The sequence below is a fragment of the Leucopleurus acutus genome (assembly GCF_964270905.1).
Source record: "Leucopleurus acutus genome assembly, chromosome: 2".
NCBI classification, from domain to species: Eukaryota; Metazoa; Chordata; class Mammalia; order Artiodactyla; family Delphinidae; genus Leucopleurus; species Leucopleurus acutus.
In genome coordinates, this window is record NC_139143.1 from 180,994,157 (window position 1) to 181,011,545 (window position 17,389).

Sequence of the window (17,389 nt, forward strand, 5' to 3'; positions counted from 1 at the left end):
TCTTTAAAGCAAGACAGATGTTGCAATGCCATGTCATTTAATCATGGAAACATCTTGCTGTAGTCCGCCTGCCACCTCAATGTGTCCAAGTCCTCCTGCTGTACAGAGAGCAGCTCAGGTCTCAAAATCCCGAAACCCAACATCCATCTCTTACCCCCACCCCGCCAATTTGGAAGCTCCAGTCAAGGGTGTAAGTGAAGAGATGCCTGGTTTGGTACTGGGAGTTTTCCTGGGGACCCTGGTCCCATAGCTGGGATTCCAGTTGGTGATGGAGAGCACCAGACTATCCCCTGCCCACCAGAGACCCCTCAAGGTGCTTTTCAGGTTAGATTTTGTGACTGCTGTTTCTTCATCAGCTGCCTTAACAGCACCATTATGAGTAATGGTTCTGGATGCGTTACCTGATTCTACATCAAGGTGATTAAGGTCAAATTATAGGATGGGCACCCGCTAGTGCTTCATATGCCTCATCTGAGTGACACTTGGCTTAAGGAGCCTGTAGTCACACATTTACCAGTAGACAACCTAGATCAAAGCCCAGGTCTGTCTGCAGGACCCAAGGGCTTACCTTCAATGGTATATGCTTCTGGTTAAGGCTCTCCTCTAACTCTAAGCTTCCTCTTTTCTAGCCTCTAAGCACTTATAAAGAAGATAGGGAGTAATGGGAAGCAGACACAAAGAAGTTTACCACTCCTGAGAATCCCTTGATGCAATTTCCTTTTCCTTATTCAAAGGACATGAGGATCCTCAATTCCAATTTTCTTTGTCCTCCCTTACACAGTTTATTAGCCAGAGTGGCCATTTCTATAACCAACAACAAAAATGCATCTTTCTTACAGAACCCAGACATGACAAGCACCAAGGCCTTTATCTTATTTTTTGGCCTCTGTGTACCCAGATACCCTTACTATTTAGGAAGATGCTTCTATGGGGAGGTCTTGGTGGGAGGCAGGACTCTCCTCCCACATTAGAAGGCAAGGAGCCCAGAATGTCCCAGAATGGCAGAAAGACTGTCTCTTCTATGTGGAAGGGAAATTGCTGGTTGCCTTAGGGCAAGAGGGCCAAATTCCCCTATTTTGGCCAATCTGTCACCATGGCCCTAGACTTTTAAGTCTGGACAAATGCTCAGTGGTGAGAGGTGGCTGAGGCATCCTGGAGGGTTTGGCAGCCAGGCCGCCAAAAACACTTCCATCTCTGATGTACACTGACAGAGTAGAAATATTTATTTTTCATCTTAGAAATCTGGTCCCACAAAGGGGCTAACACTTCTTTTCAGTTCATCATCTTGACCCTTCAGAAAAAGAAATCTTTCAATTAAGAGGTAACATACGTCGATAAAAGCAATTTTAGAGGTTGTGCTCAGATAAAATTATTTCTTATAAAATTATTTCTTATAAACCAGGCAACTCTAGACTTCCAGTTGCTTCAGAACTCCTTCTGTCTTTCATGTACAGTCCCTGAAGAAGAAAAGAAAGTAAGAGGTTGTCTGCAGACAAGGCACTTCAGAAACCACCCAGGAGAAAACCCAAGTCCGCCAGGAACTGCACTGTGAGCCCAGAGAGCTGCCAGTGAATGGGAAGGCCAAAGCCCCACCTGCATGAGAACAGCTGCCACTTTCCAGCGCAAACACTGTCGCACCTGGTTTCCAGCGTCTGCCCGGCCCGGCAAACACGGAAACCAGGCCCCATAGCCAAGATGAACACTGCTTCCTGGGGCTCGAAGCAGCTCCTGCGACTGACAGTGAGGAATGCTTTCAGAGGCCCCTGCGGGCGCAGACTACAGAAGCAAGCCTTTTGCAAAGACAATGAGTTAGTGCAGATCAGCATGTTAGCAAAGCAAGTATCAAAAAAATCTTAAAAGTCTGGATAATACTCTTGATTTCCCTCCTGATTATCTGTCCAAGCTGCAGCCTATAAACCTGCTAGAAATCAGGAAGGAATCCCTCCTGTTAAGGCACCTGACTGGAATGGCTACAGCCAATGGGAGTGAGGAAAGCCCCCCTCCAGACACTGATCACGTGACACCTGTAACCCCCCGAGAAGGGGTGATCTGAATCCAGGCAGCACACTCGACCCCTTCTTTTGCTTCAGGGGCTTGTGTTTAACACGAGTCTTTGCGATGGAAGAAGTCTCAGTCTCTCTCAAGTCAAGAGGACAGACAGGGACAGGGATCCTGCAACTCTTCTCCCGTGTTCTGGCTGCAAGCTCGAATCCCAGGAAGCAGCGCGACATGGTGCCCATTTACTGCCTGACACGCCCAGTCTGTCAGGCGAGTTCAGGCAAGGAAGAGGAGAGGAGAGAGTCATGCTCCAAACAGAGGCTGGCCAGGGAGTGCTTCATCCTCCTTCCTTCTGCCCAGATGAGGCAGCTCCTTTCCAGAAGTTGTGTGAGGAAAAGGAGTTGTGCTCAGGTCAGAACTGGACCCAGCCTGTGCCTGGCTGAGTCTGGCTGGAGGTGGACCTGGAAAGGTTAGATAGGGAGGGGTGGGAGATTTCAGATATCTGAAAATACAAAGCAGATAAGACGGGACTTCTTTCTGGGCAGAAAGAGCTCCAAAAGGCCAGTCCCCGAATGTTCTAGAACAGGGGTCAGCAAACTACAGCCCAGGACTAGACCAAATCTAGTCCTCTGCCTGTTTTAGTAGGTAAAGTTTCATTTGTACAGAGCCATGCTCATTCATTTATATACTGTCTGTGGCTGCTTTTGAGCTACAAGAACAGTGCTGAGCAGCCGGAACAGAGACCACATGGTCTGCACAGTCTAAACTATTTGCTTCCTGGTCCTTTATGGAAAATGTGTGCTGACTCCTGTCCTAGAGCTTGTCCACATAAACAACTGTGTGACTAGTATTTAGCATCTCTTCACCGTGACACCAAGTAAAGGCTCGAAATTTTAAGGAAGCAGAAAAGGCAAGAGACCCTGCCTCAGAGGTCCCATGACAACGGGCCAAGGCCAGAACCCAGGTTAACTCTCAGCCCAGTATCCTAGGGTAGCTGCAGGGGAGGAGGGGAAGAGGGAGGTACTGGTGACAAGCCAAAGCACTTGGTGAGGTGGTTTAAAGACCAGAAAGAGTTGCAGAAGGTGGCTCCAGGCCACCCAGCAGTGGACACCAGCAAAAAGCCTTCCCGGAGAGAAACATGCCTCCCAAAGTGGGCACTCTGGGGCTCTGTCCTCTGGCTGGCCGGAAAATGTCTGAACCAGAGCTGTTGCTCCCAGGTTTTTGAGAGAAAGAGCCTTGGCCCCAGTCCCCCACAGAGAACATGACCCTCCTCACCCTGTGGATTTGGTAAAGTCTCCCCAGATGTCGGCGGTGGCAGTAGCGGCAGGCTTGGGCTGCGGCCAGGACACAGTGGCACCTCCAATTGATGTCTCCAAGTCTGAAGGGAAGGGAGAGAAGAGAAGGAGACAGAGGAGTCAGAGATCTCCCCTCTTGGTTGTCTCAGTGACCCCGAAATCAGACTCGAGATTCCAGATGACTGAGAAAGACATACGCAGAGAGACGTGCTTTGGGGCAACAAAACACCTACAAGCAGCCACATTTCCACTGCCTTCTTACGAGCCCTTGAGGGGCTCCTGGAGACAGCAGAAGGCCACACACCCGGTGGAGGGGAGGGGTACCAGCAAGGGCGAGTCACACACCATCACCTGTACCTGAGGCTGACCTCGTTTCAACCGTTTATGTTGGAAATCTGTTTAAAATTTACTATCTCCTGCCCTGACCTCTTGGATGGAGAATGCCCACCAAAACCACAAGGTCGTCTTCATATAAAGTCCTCAGTCCAGAGTCTGCATCAACAAGCTGAGACAATTCTGTGCCAGACAAGTACCAAGTGCTGGGAGCCAAACTGGTTAGGGGCTGGGGAGAGCCTTCCAGAAGTAACAAAGAAGTGGGCATCTGTGTGTATCTTTTTTTTTAAGTGTGTGTGTATGTGCAGCATTGTGGGGAGCTGAGGGCTGCACTGTAGGCTTTTGGCCTCTGGACCTCTCCCACTATTAGACTTGATCCCGCAATTTCTCTTGTTATATTTTGCCAGTTTATCCTTTTTACTGAACACGTGAACTAGTTTCTACCATTTTACTTCGTATTTTCTGTTTACCTTGCTTAATTTCTTTTCTAATTTCCTACTTTTCATAAGAATGATAAAGTTTAATTTACTCCTTTTGGCTTTTTTTTAATCCCTGGGCTGTTTTGGAAGCTGTGGATAGCATTATCAGTCTTTCCATATCTACTGCTTAGAATGCCTAGAGTTCCACCATTTTTAGTTATACAGCTGCGTGTATCTCTTCACTGGGGTGGGTGGCATGATGGGGCAGCAGTGCTGCTTTTGTGTCTTTCTGGCACCTCCCCCAGTGCTGCCAGCTGTCCTTTCTGAAGGCCCTGTGCCTGCCACCCTCCACCTTCCCACCAATTTGCTATGTCTAGGGACTTCCCTGGAGGTCCAGTGGTTAAGACTCTATGCTTCCGCTGCAGGGAGCGCAGGTTCGATCCTCGTCAGGGAACTAAGATCCTGCATGCCACGTGGTGTGGCAAAAAAAAAAAAAAAAAAAATTTTTTTTTTTTTTTTTGCTATGTCTAATGTGCTCTGGGCTGGGAAACCAGATAAAACTAGGGCCCTCCACAGTTTAGTTTTGCAGTTCACCAAGTGCCTAACGGACATTATCTCATTTGAACCTCATCACAGTCACTGGAGGAAGACAGGCCAGGACCAGCTGTTTGACTTTATGCAGGTTACTTAAGTCTCAGTTTCCTTATCTCTAAAATAGACAGTAACAGTGACTACTTCATAAGACTGACTGGTCTGAGGATTAAATAAGTTAATATATGTGGAAGGCTTAGAACAGGCCCAGCAAACAGTGATGATAATGACGACAACATCACTAAAATGCGAGCTAACATTCAGCGAGTGCTTACAATGTTCCAGGCGTTGTTCTGAGTGCTGTATGTGGATTGGCTCATCGGATCCACACAAGAAACCTGTACTGTAGGGATCATTACTACCCCCACCCTACGGATAAGAAAATTGAGGAACAAAGTAGTAGGTAATTTTCTGAATTTGAACTCAGCCAGTCTGATTTTGGAACATAGAGTAAGTGCTCAAAAAATGTTAGCTATTCACAACTCTCATTACATGACACCATTTTGTTCGTAAACATGCCAACTGCCTGTCTTACACATTAAAACATAAGGCCTTGAGAGCAGGGACTTGGGCTGTACCTGTAGTATCAAAAGGGTCTCAAACACTACCTGGCACATAGCAGGATCTCCAAACTGGCCATTAAAAATGCACCAGCAGGGCTTCCCTGGTGGCACAGTGGTTGAGAGTCCGCCTGCCGCTGCAGGGGACACGGGCTCGTGCCCTGGTCCGGGAAGATCTCACATGCCGCGGAGCGGCTGGGCCCATGAACCATGGCCGCTGAGCCTGCATGTCCGGAGCCTGTGCTCCGCAGCCTGTGCTCCGCAACGGGAGAGGCCACAATAGCGAGGCCCGCGTACCACAAAAAAAAAAAAAAATGCACCAGCAATGGAGGGACGGCCTAGGACAGTGGCTCTCAGACCTTAGTAAGCACACAAATAACGTTAAGTATGCAGAGTCCTGCCCCCGTCCCTGGTGATGCCAAGGCAGGTGGTCCTCTGACCTCACTCTGAGAATAACTGCTAGGGTCCAGGCAGGGGTGCTCCCTGACTGCTACTCCTGCCACCCTCCTAGATTAAGGTATTTCCCACAGGGCTGAGGTTTGAAGCCTGACCTCCAGATAGGGGAGCCAATGTCCATGACCATTAAAAGGGAAAGAAAGCAGGCTTCTTGTCTGGATCCTGCCCCCCATTCCCCCAAGATGCTGGTGAGAGCTGTGTGGAGAAAGCGGGCTGGTGACAGTCACCCAGCCTGGGGAAGGCCAGGAGCATCAAGCCGGGCTGGGCAGGCAGGGCAGGGACATTGAAGGACTGGGCTGGCATCCCAGCACTGCCAGAGGCTGGCACTAGACACTAACTTCTGGAATCCCAGGGTTTCCAAAAGGCATTCCCTACATCCTGGAACAAGCACCAGTGCACCTGCTGGGGGAGCTGCCTCCCAGCTTTCTAGCACCAAACAGCCTCACTGAGGAGCTTGCTTCAAACTAAATCTCCAATTTTATTTCCCACCACTCACCTTGGAACACTTATGCTGCCTTCATCTCCCTAAACACAGCCAGTGTTTTAAACATTAAAAGTCTAAGCCTTATTCACGCTCTTCTTCTGTCTGGAATGGCAGGTGTCCCCAGCCCCAATCTTCTTCCCTCAAGGTCCAGTTCAATGCCACCTCTTCCATGAAGCCTCCCCAGATCATGCTGGCTGGTAGTTAGTCTGGTCCCCATACGTTTGGTCTCTGTGCCCATGACTCCTCTCTCCTACTATACTGAGCTCCCTGTGAGCAGAGACCATATCTCCATCACTTACTCACTCACTCAATGAGCAGCCTCTGAGAACCAGGAACCCACATGCTGATGATTTCACAGCAACAAATAAGTTGTAGCCCCTGCCCGTCATGGGGGACAGACGCCCTGAAGGGGTAAGTGGTGGGAAGAGAGGAAGTCCTTACCCAGTGTGGACAGGACCAGCTTTGTGGCACCCACCTTCCAGTTTGTCACACACGGGTACTAAGTGTGACCAGTGTGAGTGAAGGAGGGAAAGCCATGGGGCCCCAGCTGCCAGAGAGGAAGAAGAACCCAAAGGTGCAGGTTTAGCACCAAGAACAGTCACCCTCGAGCACTGACCTGAACTGGGAGCAACTGCTGGCTGGACAATGGATGCTGCCACAGACAACTGCTCCCCAGGGGGAGGGATCAGGGTGGAGGTTTTCCCCCCTGGGGGAGGGGGAAGCAGGCTCAGTCCTCCTGTGCTGGCGGGCCGGGCTCGGGGAGGCCCAGCTGCTCCTTCCTTCTTCTTCATGTTCTAAAGAGAGGGCAGGAATGCGAATCAGTCAGTTCTGCTGGAGTGCCTCTGCGATCAGAAAACTTCAAGAGGAGGCCCAAGGTGACCCCTGGGCCCCAAACGTCCGTATCACCAAAAGATGGTCAAGAGCCATCCATCCAACACTTCCATTGTTATGGGGTGTATTCAATGCATCACAATTCTAAAGCTATCACAAATGCTTTTAATTTAAAAACTCAGCACCCGACTTCATTAATCATCAGGGAAATGCAAATCAAACTACAATGATATACCATTACACACCCACCAGGACGGCTAAGACGTAGCATATCAAGCACTGACAAGGGTATGGAGCAACCAGAACACTCACATTCTGCTAGTGGAAGCGTAACAGAGAAAACCACGTTGAAAAACTGGAAGAATCTTTAAAGCTGAACGTATGAACCGACACCCCTGCCATTCCACTCCTACATGGACCCAACAGAAATGCATACACATGTGCACCAAAAGACGCACATGTGAACATTCACAGCAGAACTACTTGCAATAGCCCCAAAATGGAAACTACCTAAATGTCCACCATCAGTTAAATGGGTAGATATAGGGATACATTCTCATAACGGAGCATGCCACAACGAGAATAAAGCAACTACACAGAACAATATGGATGCTCTCACACATACTACACTGAGTAAAGGAAAGGAATCATACACAAAAGGGTATGAAGTGTATGAGTCAATTAATAAAACATTGAAAACAAAACCTAGGGTGTTCAAAGTCAGCACAGCGGCCACTCCATCCTGTGCGAGAGAGCAGGAGAGGGGCTTCCAGAGTGCTGAGAATCACCCACTTTCTTGATCTGGGAGCTAGTTTGTAGGGGTAAACCTGGTTTTTAAAAATTCACTGAGTTCTACATTTATAACGTGTGTACTTTTCTGTACGCGCATTATACTTCGACAAAACATTTAAAAAAGAAAAACAAAAACCTGAACACCCAGGTGAACCAGAAACCAGAGCAGCTCAAAGGTGAAGACGACGTGGTTCCCACCTTGTCAGGAGAGCAGCAGCTTAATCACGTGCTGAGACCACAGCCTGAAGGCAAAAGCCCTCAAAGACCTGGGCGTGAGCCCAGCTGTGCCAGTTATTTCTAGCTCTACGACCCTGGGCAAGACCCTCAAGCTCTCTAAACCTCAATTTCCCCACCTATAAAAGGGGAGGATGTTTAATTCACACGAGAAGTACCTAAAAAAACACTACCTGGCACACAGCTGATGCTCATTAAATGTTAGTTTCCTCCCAGCAAGATAGAGATTCACATCCCCAACAGTTCACTGGACATGACCTGGATTTTCTCTTAAGGGCCAGCTGGCCAACTTCAAGGGTCCCAAACCATCACCAGCATGAAGCAGAAAAGAGGAGAAAGAGATAGTAAGTAAAGAGGAAGAGCGTTATTTTAGGGTTACAAATTTTCTTCAGAAAACAAATCCACGGGGTCCTTGGTTCCCCCAAATCACTCATCTCCACCCCCATAGCCAGGTAAAGGCCAAGTCATGGCTGTCCAGCCCAGCTCGACCTTTCCCTCTTCTCAACAGGAGCTAACAGGGGAAAGCCAGATGTAGGGCAGCTCAGGACAAGACACAGGGAGCCAGGACAACACCACCAGCAGAAGCTGCCCATGACTCCCAGTGCCCACCCTCGAGGCTTTCCTGCCCAGAGTGCTACCAAATCTTCTTTCCTCAAGGCTCAGACCAAGACACAGCTTGGGATGAGCACACTGACCGCCCACCCCACCCCACCCCCCAAAGCCAGGACAGAAACACCAGCTCTGGCAGCAAGTGACTGACGTTCCTTAAAGCAGAGGCTTGGCACATGCAGTTCCCTCTGCCTGAACCACCCTTTGACCCCTCTTCCCTTGCTTACAGGTCGCTTCTGCAAGGAAGCCTTCCTTGGTTCCCCCTAACTCTGGACTGCACGCTCCTCCTCTAGGAGCTCATGGCACTGAAGACATCCCTAGGTCGTAGAACCATCCCGCCATGTTGTAATCACACCCAGACTCCCCCCATCTCAGCTCAACTCTGAGCTCTATGACAGCAGAGTCCTTTCGTTCGCCCCCAGCACAGTACCTGGCACCAGGCAGCTGCTCAATAAACATGTGCTGAACTGTGAGAAAAGAGTGATGGGCTCTGGGCTGGGCTTGGTGTGGTGGCCGTGACAGCCAAGTGAGGGGGGGACTCACTGCAATGTTGAGCTTGATGGTCTGGCCCTCCTTGAAGCTTAGGTCCAATTTGGGACCTTGATCTGGGTTCTCAGCTTGTTTTGCAAATTCACACTGCTGTTTCACCCACCTGGGGAGAGAACAGGAAGGAAAAGGTGAGGAGGAGGCGAGCTGCCCTGCCTTCACGCACTCACTTCATTCATACCTGCCACCAGTCCAGGACGAGGCTTTTACTGCAGCAGCGGGGTAGAAACTGAGAGCAGCTTGGGAGTTAGGTGTGAATTTAAATCCTAGTTCTGACGCATACGCAGCTGCATGCACGTCAGTTTCCTCATCAGCAAAATGGGATGACAACTCTCTATGCCTTAAAGACTGCTATGAAAATCATGAGGTCACTTATGTAGAGAGTCCTAACACTGGTCTTTAGGAAATCTGAGAACCTGGCCATCTCCTCCTCAGCATGTGGCATGAAGACTAAGACAAGTTCTCCACATCCTTCCAGGGGCTTAAAAAGTAGATGGTGAGACAGGACAAGTGCCCAGAAAGTATTGAAAGCAACCAAAAAGATCTCCTACCCTCCATACACCCCTCTTAGTAGCCACCCGAAGCAGAGAAGAGCTAGAGGGGCCCACGAGAGCAGCTGCACACTCCCCGCAGCCAGAGGTGGAGGCCTGCAGATGGCAGGGGAGAAGGCAGCTTTCCTGCCCATTTAGCTTCAGAAAGCACCACCAGGGTGTGTGCTGAGTGGCCTGGGAATCCAAGCACTGCTTATCACAGCATGGAGGGACAGGCCCAGAAAGGCCAAAGGAGCCTGACAAGGACTCTGGCCGCTCAGGGGCCTGATGAGGGAAGAGATGTGACACCTCAAAGGCTGGGCCAGCTGACTGGGATGGCAGAGATGCACGTCGGGTAAAGGAAATGACTTCAAAGCAGAGATGAGGACTGGCAGAGCGCAGAGAAGGTGACCTGCCCCGAAGGAGAAGTGAGTTTTCCTGAGGCTCTGCTGGCAGACGTACCACACACAACCACCTGGGTATCCTAACCTGGGAGACCATTCTGTCCAGGGAGAGAGGGAGGAGGCATGAGTATGTGTCTCCTGGAGCCACTCACTTGAAATGGTCCTGCAAGGCAACATTGAAGTCAAAGGCATCACCTCGGTCCCCGAAGCCAATTCCAATAAACGCCCGTCGCCCTGGGGGACAACACACGATCAATCCCACTTCCCAGAGGCAGAGAAAACCCTTCTCAGAGGAAGAAGCTCCAAGTCCCATGCGTACCGTTTCCATCTTCGATGCGGATAACGAAGTACCTGCTGGAATCCATCACGCTCTCCACAGCTGTGCCTGGAAACTGATCCACTGGGGCCTGAGCAAAGAGCTCCCCTGAAAGCATAAGGGAGGGTGAGCCTTGAGCACCCCCCAGACTGTTTCTATCACATGACTGGGGCCTTTTCCTGAGAGGCAGATGGGCAAACCTGACTCTGGGTTTCAAGTCAAATCCACTTTGGCCGAAGGGAAAACAGAGGAATATAACCAAGGAGAGGTTTAAGTCAGAGGTGGCTTATAGGTCAGATCCACTCACAGTTTCAGCATTTTCAATTTAACTGCCAAACACTTCAAAATCAGATTACTTGTAAAATAATCCAGATGTCTGGCTTCTCTTAAAATCAAAAGCTCTAGCAACGCTGGGCCTCCATTTCTACATGAGAACGATGGGCTGGAGCTGCTGGCCACTCATTCCACCTGCCTCAGCCATTCACAGCCACGGCCTGCACCCCCAGGGCCCTGGCTCACGGAGATCATACCTTCAGAAAAGACCTGGTGCCTGAGGCAGGCCTCTAGAGGAGCAGGTGAACCCAGTGGAAAGAGGGGAGGGTTTTTGCACTCACAGAAGAATCTGAAGCCAGTGGATTTATTCTAATCTCAGGCCAAAAGAGTGACTGCTTTTAAAAGGAGCTCTTGTGAAATGCATCCCCTCATTACCTACGGCTCTCCAGGGTGCAGTGCAGCACACACCTTCTGTGAACATTTACGACTGGCATCATTTTTGCGTGTGCTGATCTCAGTTGACGTTTTAAGTATTTAACCAATAGTTTCTACTAAGTCCTATGGCTCAGAGGTGACTGTGTAATTAAGGCTGAACTGAATCCAAATCGGTGGCCTGAGTTTGTAGCTTCTTGTTAATTTCTCTCTCTAGTTTTGCACCTGGGGACTGGGATTCACCTGGATGCCTTCAGCCTAGAGCAGTGGTTCTCCACCATGGCTGATTTGTCCCTCCCTTCCACCAAGGGACATCTGGCAATATGCGGTGACATTTTTGTTTGCCACAACTTGGGGGGTGCTACTGGCATCTAGTAGGTAGAAGTCAGGGATGGTGCTAAATATCTGAAATATGACTTAGACCACAACACTCAGCTGGCCGCAAATGTCACTAGTGCTGAGGCTGAGACGCTCTGGCCTGGAGTGATTGCAAAGTGAGAGACGAACACGACCCAGTGGGCATGACCTCAAGCTAAGAGCGTCCTGGGGTGGGTCCTGCAGGTGAGGCTCAGCTTTGAGCAGTGGCTGGTACACCAGGTGTGTACCTTAAAGTCAGTTCCCAAGGCCCCTAGAGAACAGGTGTTGCCATTCCCTTGTGACACCACCTGGGACAACCCAGCAACTCTGACAGCCAGAGTTCTCTGGCCTAGCCACAGCAGCTGTCCCTTCAAACTCCTCTGCCACCAATGCTCAGTCATGCTCAAAACAAATCAATGCTTTGGGTCACCCTGCAGTTCACAAAGCATTCAGATAAATATGTGCTCACTCTGTATTTCCAACAACCTTGTGAAGTAGGAGCTAATGTGAGCCCCATTTCACCAAAAAGGAGGCCAAGGTGCCAAAGGTCACATGGCTTGCCCAAGGTCCCACAGCTCAGACAAAAGTGATGCAGATCTGAGAAGAGGCAGCCGGTTTTGCCTATGAATCTTGGCATTTTATTTGCCCCACAAGGAAAATCTCTACATGTTAGAAAAAATAAATGACCGAATGCCGGGGCATCTGACTGGGCAAGCCCTGCGCCCGATTCCGGCTCTGGCTGCAGGGGCTGGCACTATTCCAGGCCACGCTGCCCTCCACAGCTCACCCAGAGGCCCTGGTGGTGCAGGACTTCAGAGAGATTTCACCAAAGGTGAGAACTGCCAGCTGACCCCAGCACAGCCCAGCTTGGCTTGTCCGCTCACCACAGAAAGAGCTGAGAAGGACAGTTTCCAGTTCTTTCAGTTAATGGGTGTGGTCAACCTGGGAGGTTACCATTTGGTCGATAAGCAGAATTCCTGATTAAGAACCCGAGCTCAGCAGCAGAGGGCTATGCGTCTTCACCCGGCTTATCTTCCAGGCAAGCTCTGGAGCTTCCTACTTGGGACCAACCTGCATGTCTTCTCTCCCTGGGCTCCAAAATCAGTATTTTCTTAAGGATGCCCAAAAGAACAGGTGCTTGACAGGAAATGCTTCCTTTTAAACTAAAGGCTGGGGGAATGGAAGCGGCTTGTAAGTATACCCGGGCCTTTGATTTCCAGGACAGGGCCCCACGATCCCTGAGTGGCTTGGCCAGGCTCGGGCCACCCATCCCTTCACAAAGTGGGAGGTATGGTGCCACGCAGACCTCCCTTGCCTTTACCTGAGGTCCTGTCCTCCAGCTTGATGTAGGCCACCTGCCCTTTTGCAGTGATCCGCAGCCGGCCACTCCATGATGGCTGGTCCAGCTGCCATTCCGCAGCCCTAAAGGGACAAAAACCATTGTGCCTCTGCCAGAGGTTCCGGCTCCACTACTCCAATGCTGGGGGTGGGAATGGGAAGGACATGTGGGCTGCTCGCTCCAGACCAAAGGTTGGCAAACGTTTTGAGAGATGAGCCATACGATCTCTGTCCCAACTACTCACTCTGCTACTGCAGAGGGAAAGAAGTCATGGTGCATGAGCATGTGGGCGCTTTAATTATTTTAACCAAATATTTTCTACTGAGCATGGCTGTATTTCAGTGAAACTTTATGGACAACCTGAATTTCATACAATTTTCACATTATGGAATATTCTTTCCAATTTTCCCCAATCACTTAAAAATGTAAAATCCATTCTTAGCTTATGAGCCAAACAAAAACACAGTGGGTCGTAGTTGGCCAACCCCAGTTTCAGATTATAGAGACTGTCTCTGAAGTAGGATTCCAGTTTTCTTTCTGTAGAGAAAGCAGCTACCAGGGCCCACGGTTTGTTTATGACACTGCTAGGCTGCAGTGGTCAGAGCAATCATTTGGGACCACTGAGGCCATCCTGAAGGAAAAGGAGAGAGGGGAGCAATCATCAGCAGAAGACAAAAGGAGAGCAACAGGACATGTGGGTAAGTGAATGAGCATTCAAGAAATACATTCTCAAAGGCACCCTAAGAAGAAATAAACCCAGGAAACCACAGACCTATCACAGTGGCCTCTTTTGGCTCTTTTAAAGTATTAACTTCATATTTTAGTTCTAAGCAGCAGCTCAGTAAAACCCCCAAAAGCAAAAACCTTGGGTGTTTCCAAGAGGCTTTTCTTGGAAGTCCCTTAGCATATGCCAGGACTTGGAGAGATACCATTAACTGTGGACGCAGATTGTTTTGAAGGCCACACAAATGCAGACTCTCGATTCACAAGTCAGCTGACTCAGCTTCAGTTCCTCTTATTCGGGCAGGAGGCCTTAGACTCAAGATAAGCAGAGTTCTGAGGCTGAAGGGCAGGGGTTGGCAGTTTCCTCTATGCCAACCTAGCCAGTCCTAACACTTGGTAACCTCGATCTCTTGGGACCAAGAGGGACCAAACTCATCCTACTGAAGGGGATGGGGGCAGATGATCACCTCTGGTTTGATGGCCCATCTCCAGTTTGACGATAGAAAGCAAAATGTTTTTTTGTTATTATTACTATTGTTGCTTTCATATTATTTTAAAATTATGTCATGGATGTAGTAAGTATTCAATAAAATATTTGTTCACTAGAGAATCAGCTATAAGGGCTTCCCTGGTGGCACAGTGGTTGAGAATCCGCCTGCCAAGGCAAGGGACACAGGTTTGAGCCCTGGTCCGGGAAGATCCCACATGCCGCACAGCAACTAAGCCCGTGCACCACAACTACCGATCCTGCGCTCTAGAGCCCGTGAGCCACAACTACTGAGCCCGCAAGCCACAATTACCGAGCCTACATGCCACAACTACTGAAGCCTGCATGCCTAGAGCCTGTGCTCCGCAACAAGAGAAATCACTGCAATGAGAGGCCCGCTCGTCACAACTAGAGAAAGCCCGCGTGCAGCAACGAAGACCCAACGCAGCCAAAAATTAATGAATTTTTTTAAAAAAATAAAAGAAAATCAGCTATAAGCCCACATTAACACAACTGGAAAGTAACAAGAGGCCAGGTATGTGGACACTCCACCATTCTTGTGGCGCAGGCCAATCCTGTATTTCCAACTAACTTGGACAAACATTGCTTTCAAGAGCCCCCACCCCCACCCCCGGTGGCACAAACAGCCATAGGCCAGGTTGTCTGTGTCAGGTACATCATATTTTCTTTTAATATTTTTCTTCTTTTGATACATGGTGACAAAATGCAAACAGTACAAAGAGATATCAAGTCACAGGAAGTCTCCTTTCAACCTCCATGTTCCTCTGGTGGGGTAGTTTCCTGTGTTCCCTTCTACACACTCTACGTTTACAAACACGGGTAATTATTTCTCTCAGGTGAACATTTCACCAGCGAAGTACGGATGGATGCTTCCCAACTGCCACACGCTGTGATAAGGACTGCAGCTCGTGCCAAAGAAGCTGGGCAGGGAGGGGTCCCTGGGCTTTCAACATCAGCTTAAAACTACCCGGGACGGGTTCTTTTGACCTATTCGGGGCTCCCTTTCTTCCCCTCGGGGATTTCTGCCAGTGACAGAGTGCCTTTCCCGAAGGCTTTTCAAGGATCCCTTCAAGGCCATCGGTTAGCTCTGAAAAATACAGGTCTGTGACACCACCACTCCTGACCCCGTTTAGGGTCCCTGGCCCACCTGGGTCCCCGGCAGCCCGCTCGGCGCTAGATTCGGCTTTCATGCCTTCCCCGCTGCCGGGAGCCCCATGCGTCAGACTGAGAAAGGCGAAAGTCTGGGTCCCCCTCCCTACTCTGGCCTCGAACTGGAAGAAACCGCAGCATTACCTCCCCGCGCACCCTGCCCCTCGCCCGTCAATTGGCGGGGCCGTACTCAGCTCCCACAGTGGGCGTGTCGGGGGTGACAGGAAAGGGGTTAGGTGGTGGCTAGCCTGGCCCGGCGGCGGGTGGTCACCTGTAACCACGGTTGGTGGCCCGCGGCGGGATGCGGTAGACGTGGACCTCTGGCTTGACACAGAGAACCGACTCGTACTCGCCTTCCTCCATCTCGACGCCCGGAGCCCGCTGGACTTCCGGCTCCTTCCCTGCCGCGGGGCGGAAGCGGCGCGACTCTATGATCCATGTCAGGCTAGAGCGGCAGCTCGCGGGCCTCGGCCGCTCATCGCCCACGCGCCCTCTGCTGGAGGCTCTGGCTCAAGACATGCGGCGGACGGACCTAGGAGCCAATTTGGTGCGGAGCGGACTAGGGTTGTCTGGGGGCTTTCTCTTCCACGAGGTCTCGCGGGCCTTTGCAAAGAAAACTTTAATACAGATCCCACTGCAATCCATTGTCTGGTTGTGGGTCATCCCCATCGCCTCAACACTTACACCTGGTGTCCAGTTGGCTGAGATTCAAAGCTGTAGCTACCTAGACAGCTCAGCCTGACGCCTCTCTCTCCTCCAGCCTCTGCTTCCCTCGGCTTTTCCTGAATGTCCCGCCATCTCCTGACTCGTAAGCCGCGACTGAGGCTTTTCCTCCTAGAGAAATCCTTACCTGTCCCACCAGCTAAATGCGATGTCCCTACCCTGCCACCCTTATCCTTACCCACTGTGGGCCCAGGGCCCCTGTTGCCTAGACTCAGCAAAAGGTTGTATTCAAAGAAGCAAAGTTTAGTAATAACATAAATAATTTAAAAAGTATCCCAGTCTTAACTTGGATTTCTCACAGAATCTTATAGGAGTTACAATGTCTAACCGGAGTCAAATTCTCAAAATCTCTTCTCCTCCTCTACCATTCTCTCATTCATTACACAAATATTTAATTAAGTGCTTACAATGTGCCAGGTCCTCTGTGGGGCACAGCTGATCCCAAATTCACTGATTTACTGAATGCTTCCAAACTTTCTCCACTCCCTTCTTCCCTCTCCTCTCTCTCTCCTTTCACTCACTCTTTATAAGCTCTTTATTATAGGATTGATCTACCCTCTTAAATTAAAAAAAAAATTATTGTGGTAAAATATACATAACATAAACTTTACCATTTTAACCATTTTAAGTGTACAATTCAGTGAAATGAACTACATTCACCACTATCTATTTCTAGAACTTTTCATCATCCCAGACCCTTTACCCATTAAGCAATAACACCCCATTTCCTGCTACCCACCCCCCGCCCCTGGTAATCTCTATTCTACTTTCTGTATATGAATTTACCTATTCCAGGTACCTCATATAAGTGGAATCATACAGAATTTGTCTCTGTGTCAGCTTATTTCACTTAGTATAATGTTTTCAAGGTTCATCCATGTCATAGCCTGTATCAGAATTTCATTCCTTTTAATGGCTAAATGATATTCTATTGTATGGTGTAAAACAATTAATAAACAGAAACTGCAATTAAATAGGAGACCAGAATGGGGAGCTCTTACACCCTGGGATGATAGCGGAGCCCAACAGGAAGAAGAAAGACTCCTCTTCTTTCCTGGCAAGAATTCAGCCAATGAAAAGCCACGAACTGTTTGTTTACTGTATCCTTCTTTTTCCCAACTTCCTTTCCCCCTCTGTGAAAGAGTTCTGCTTCCCTTGCCCCGAGGGAACTTGCACATGGCTGGCCATTGTTGCAGACTCTGAGTTGCAATTCTCTGCTGATCTCATGTAAACCCATCTTTGCTGGAGAAATTCTGGCGGTCTATTTATTTCAGGTCAACAACGGATACACCACATTTTATCCATTCATTTGCTGATGGACATTTGGGTTGTTTCCACCTTTTGGCTATTGTGAATAATGCTGCTGTGGATTACTGGTGAATAATACCTGTTCAAGTCCTTGTTTTCAGTTCTCTTGAGTATATATCTAGAAGTGGACTTGCTGGCTCATATGGTAATTCTATGTGTAGCTTTTTGAGGAACTACCA

General features: G+C 49.4%; 1 protein-coding gene across 3 annotated transcripts; it reads right to left on the minus strand.

The window, feature by feature from the left end:
* Positions 1-220: 220 nt before the first annotated feature.
* On the minus strand, positions 221-15,547 carry NECAP2 (NECAP endocytosis associated 2). 3 transcript variants are annotated; one of them, XM_082834128.1, is made up of 8 exons: positions 15,451-15,547; positions 12,782-12,882; positions 10,402-10,506; positions 10,235-10,316; positions 9,146-9,254; positions 6,753-6,930; positions 3,274-3,376; positions 221-1,457 (listed from the first exon to the last, which is right to left on the minus strand). In XM_082834128.1, the coding sequence occupies exons 1-8, from the start codon at positions 15,540-15,542 to the stop codon at positions 1,445-1,447; spliced, it is 783 nt and encodes a 260-aa protein (XP_082690254.1). In that variant the 5' UTR covers positions 15,543-15,547; the 3' UTR covers positions 221-1,444. The 3 variants fall into 3 exon arrangements, with proteins under 3 accessions (XP_082690254.1, XP_082690253.1, XP_082690255.1); XM_082834127.1 differs by having other exon boundaries at positions 221-2,459; XM_082834129.1 differs by having other exon boundaries at positions 221-2,500.
* Between the last annotated feature and the right edge of the window lie 1,842 nt (positions 15,548-17,389).

Bases quoted from the DNA above. Each gene is read 5' to 3' on its own strand.
- NECAP2 (XM_082834129.1), bottom strand. From the start codon at position 15,542: ATGGAGGAAGGCGAGTACGAGTCGGTTCTCTGTGTCAAGCCAGAGGTC. The intron at 12,883-15,450 runs GTGACCACCCGC...TTGTCCCTTTAG, and splicing joins GCCACCAACCGTGGTTACAG to GGCTGCGGAATGGCAGCTGG. The intron at 10,317-10,401 runs GTACGCATGGGA...GTTGTCCCCCAG, and splicing joins CCGCATCGAAGATGGAAACG to GGCGACGGGCGTTTATTGGA.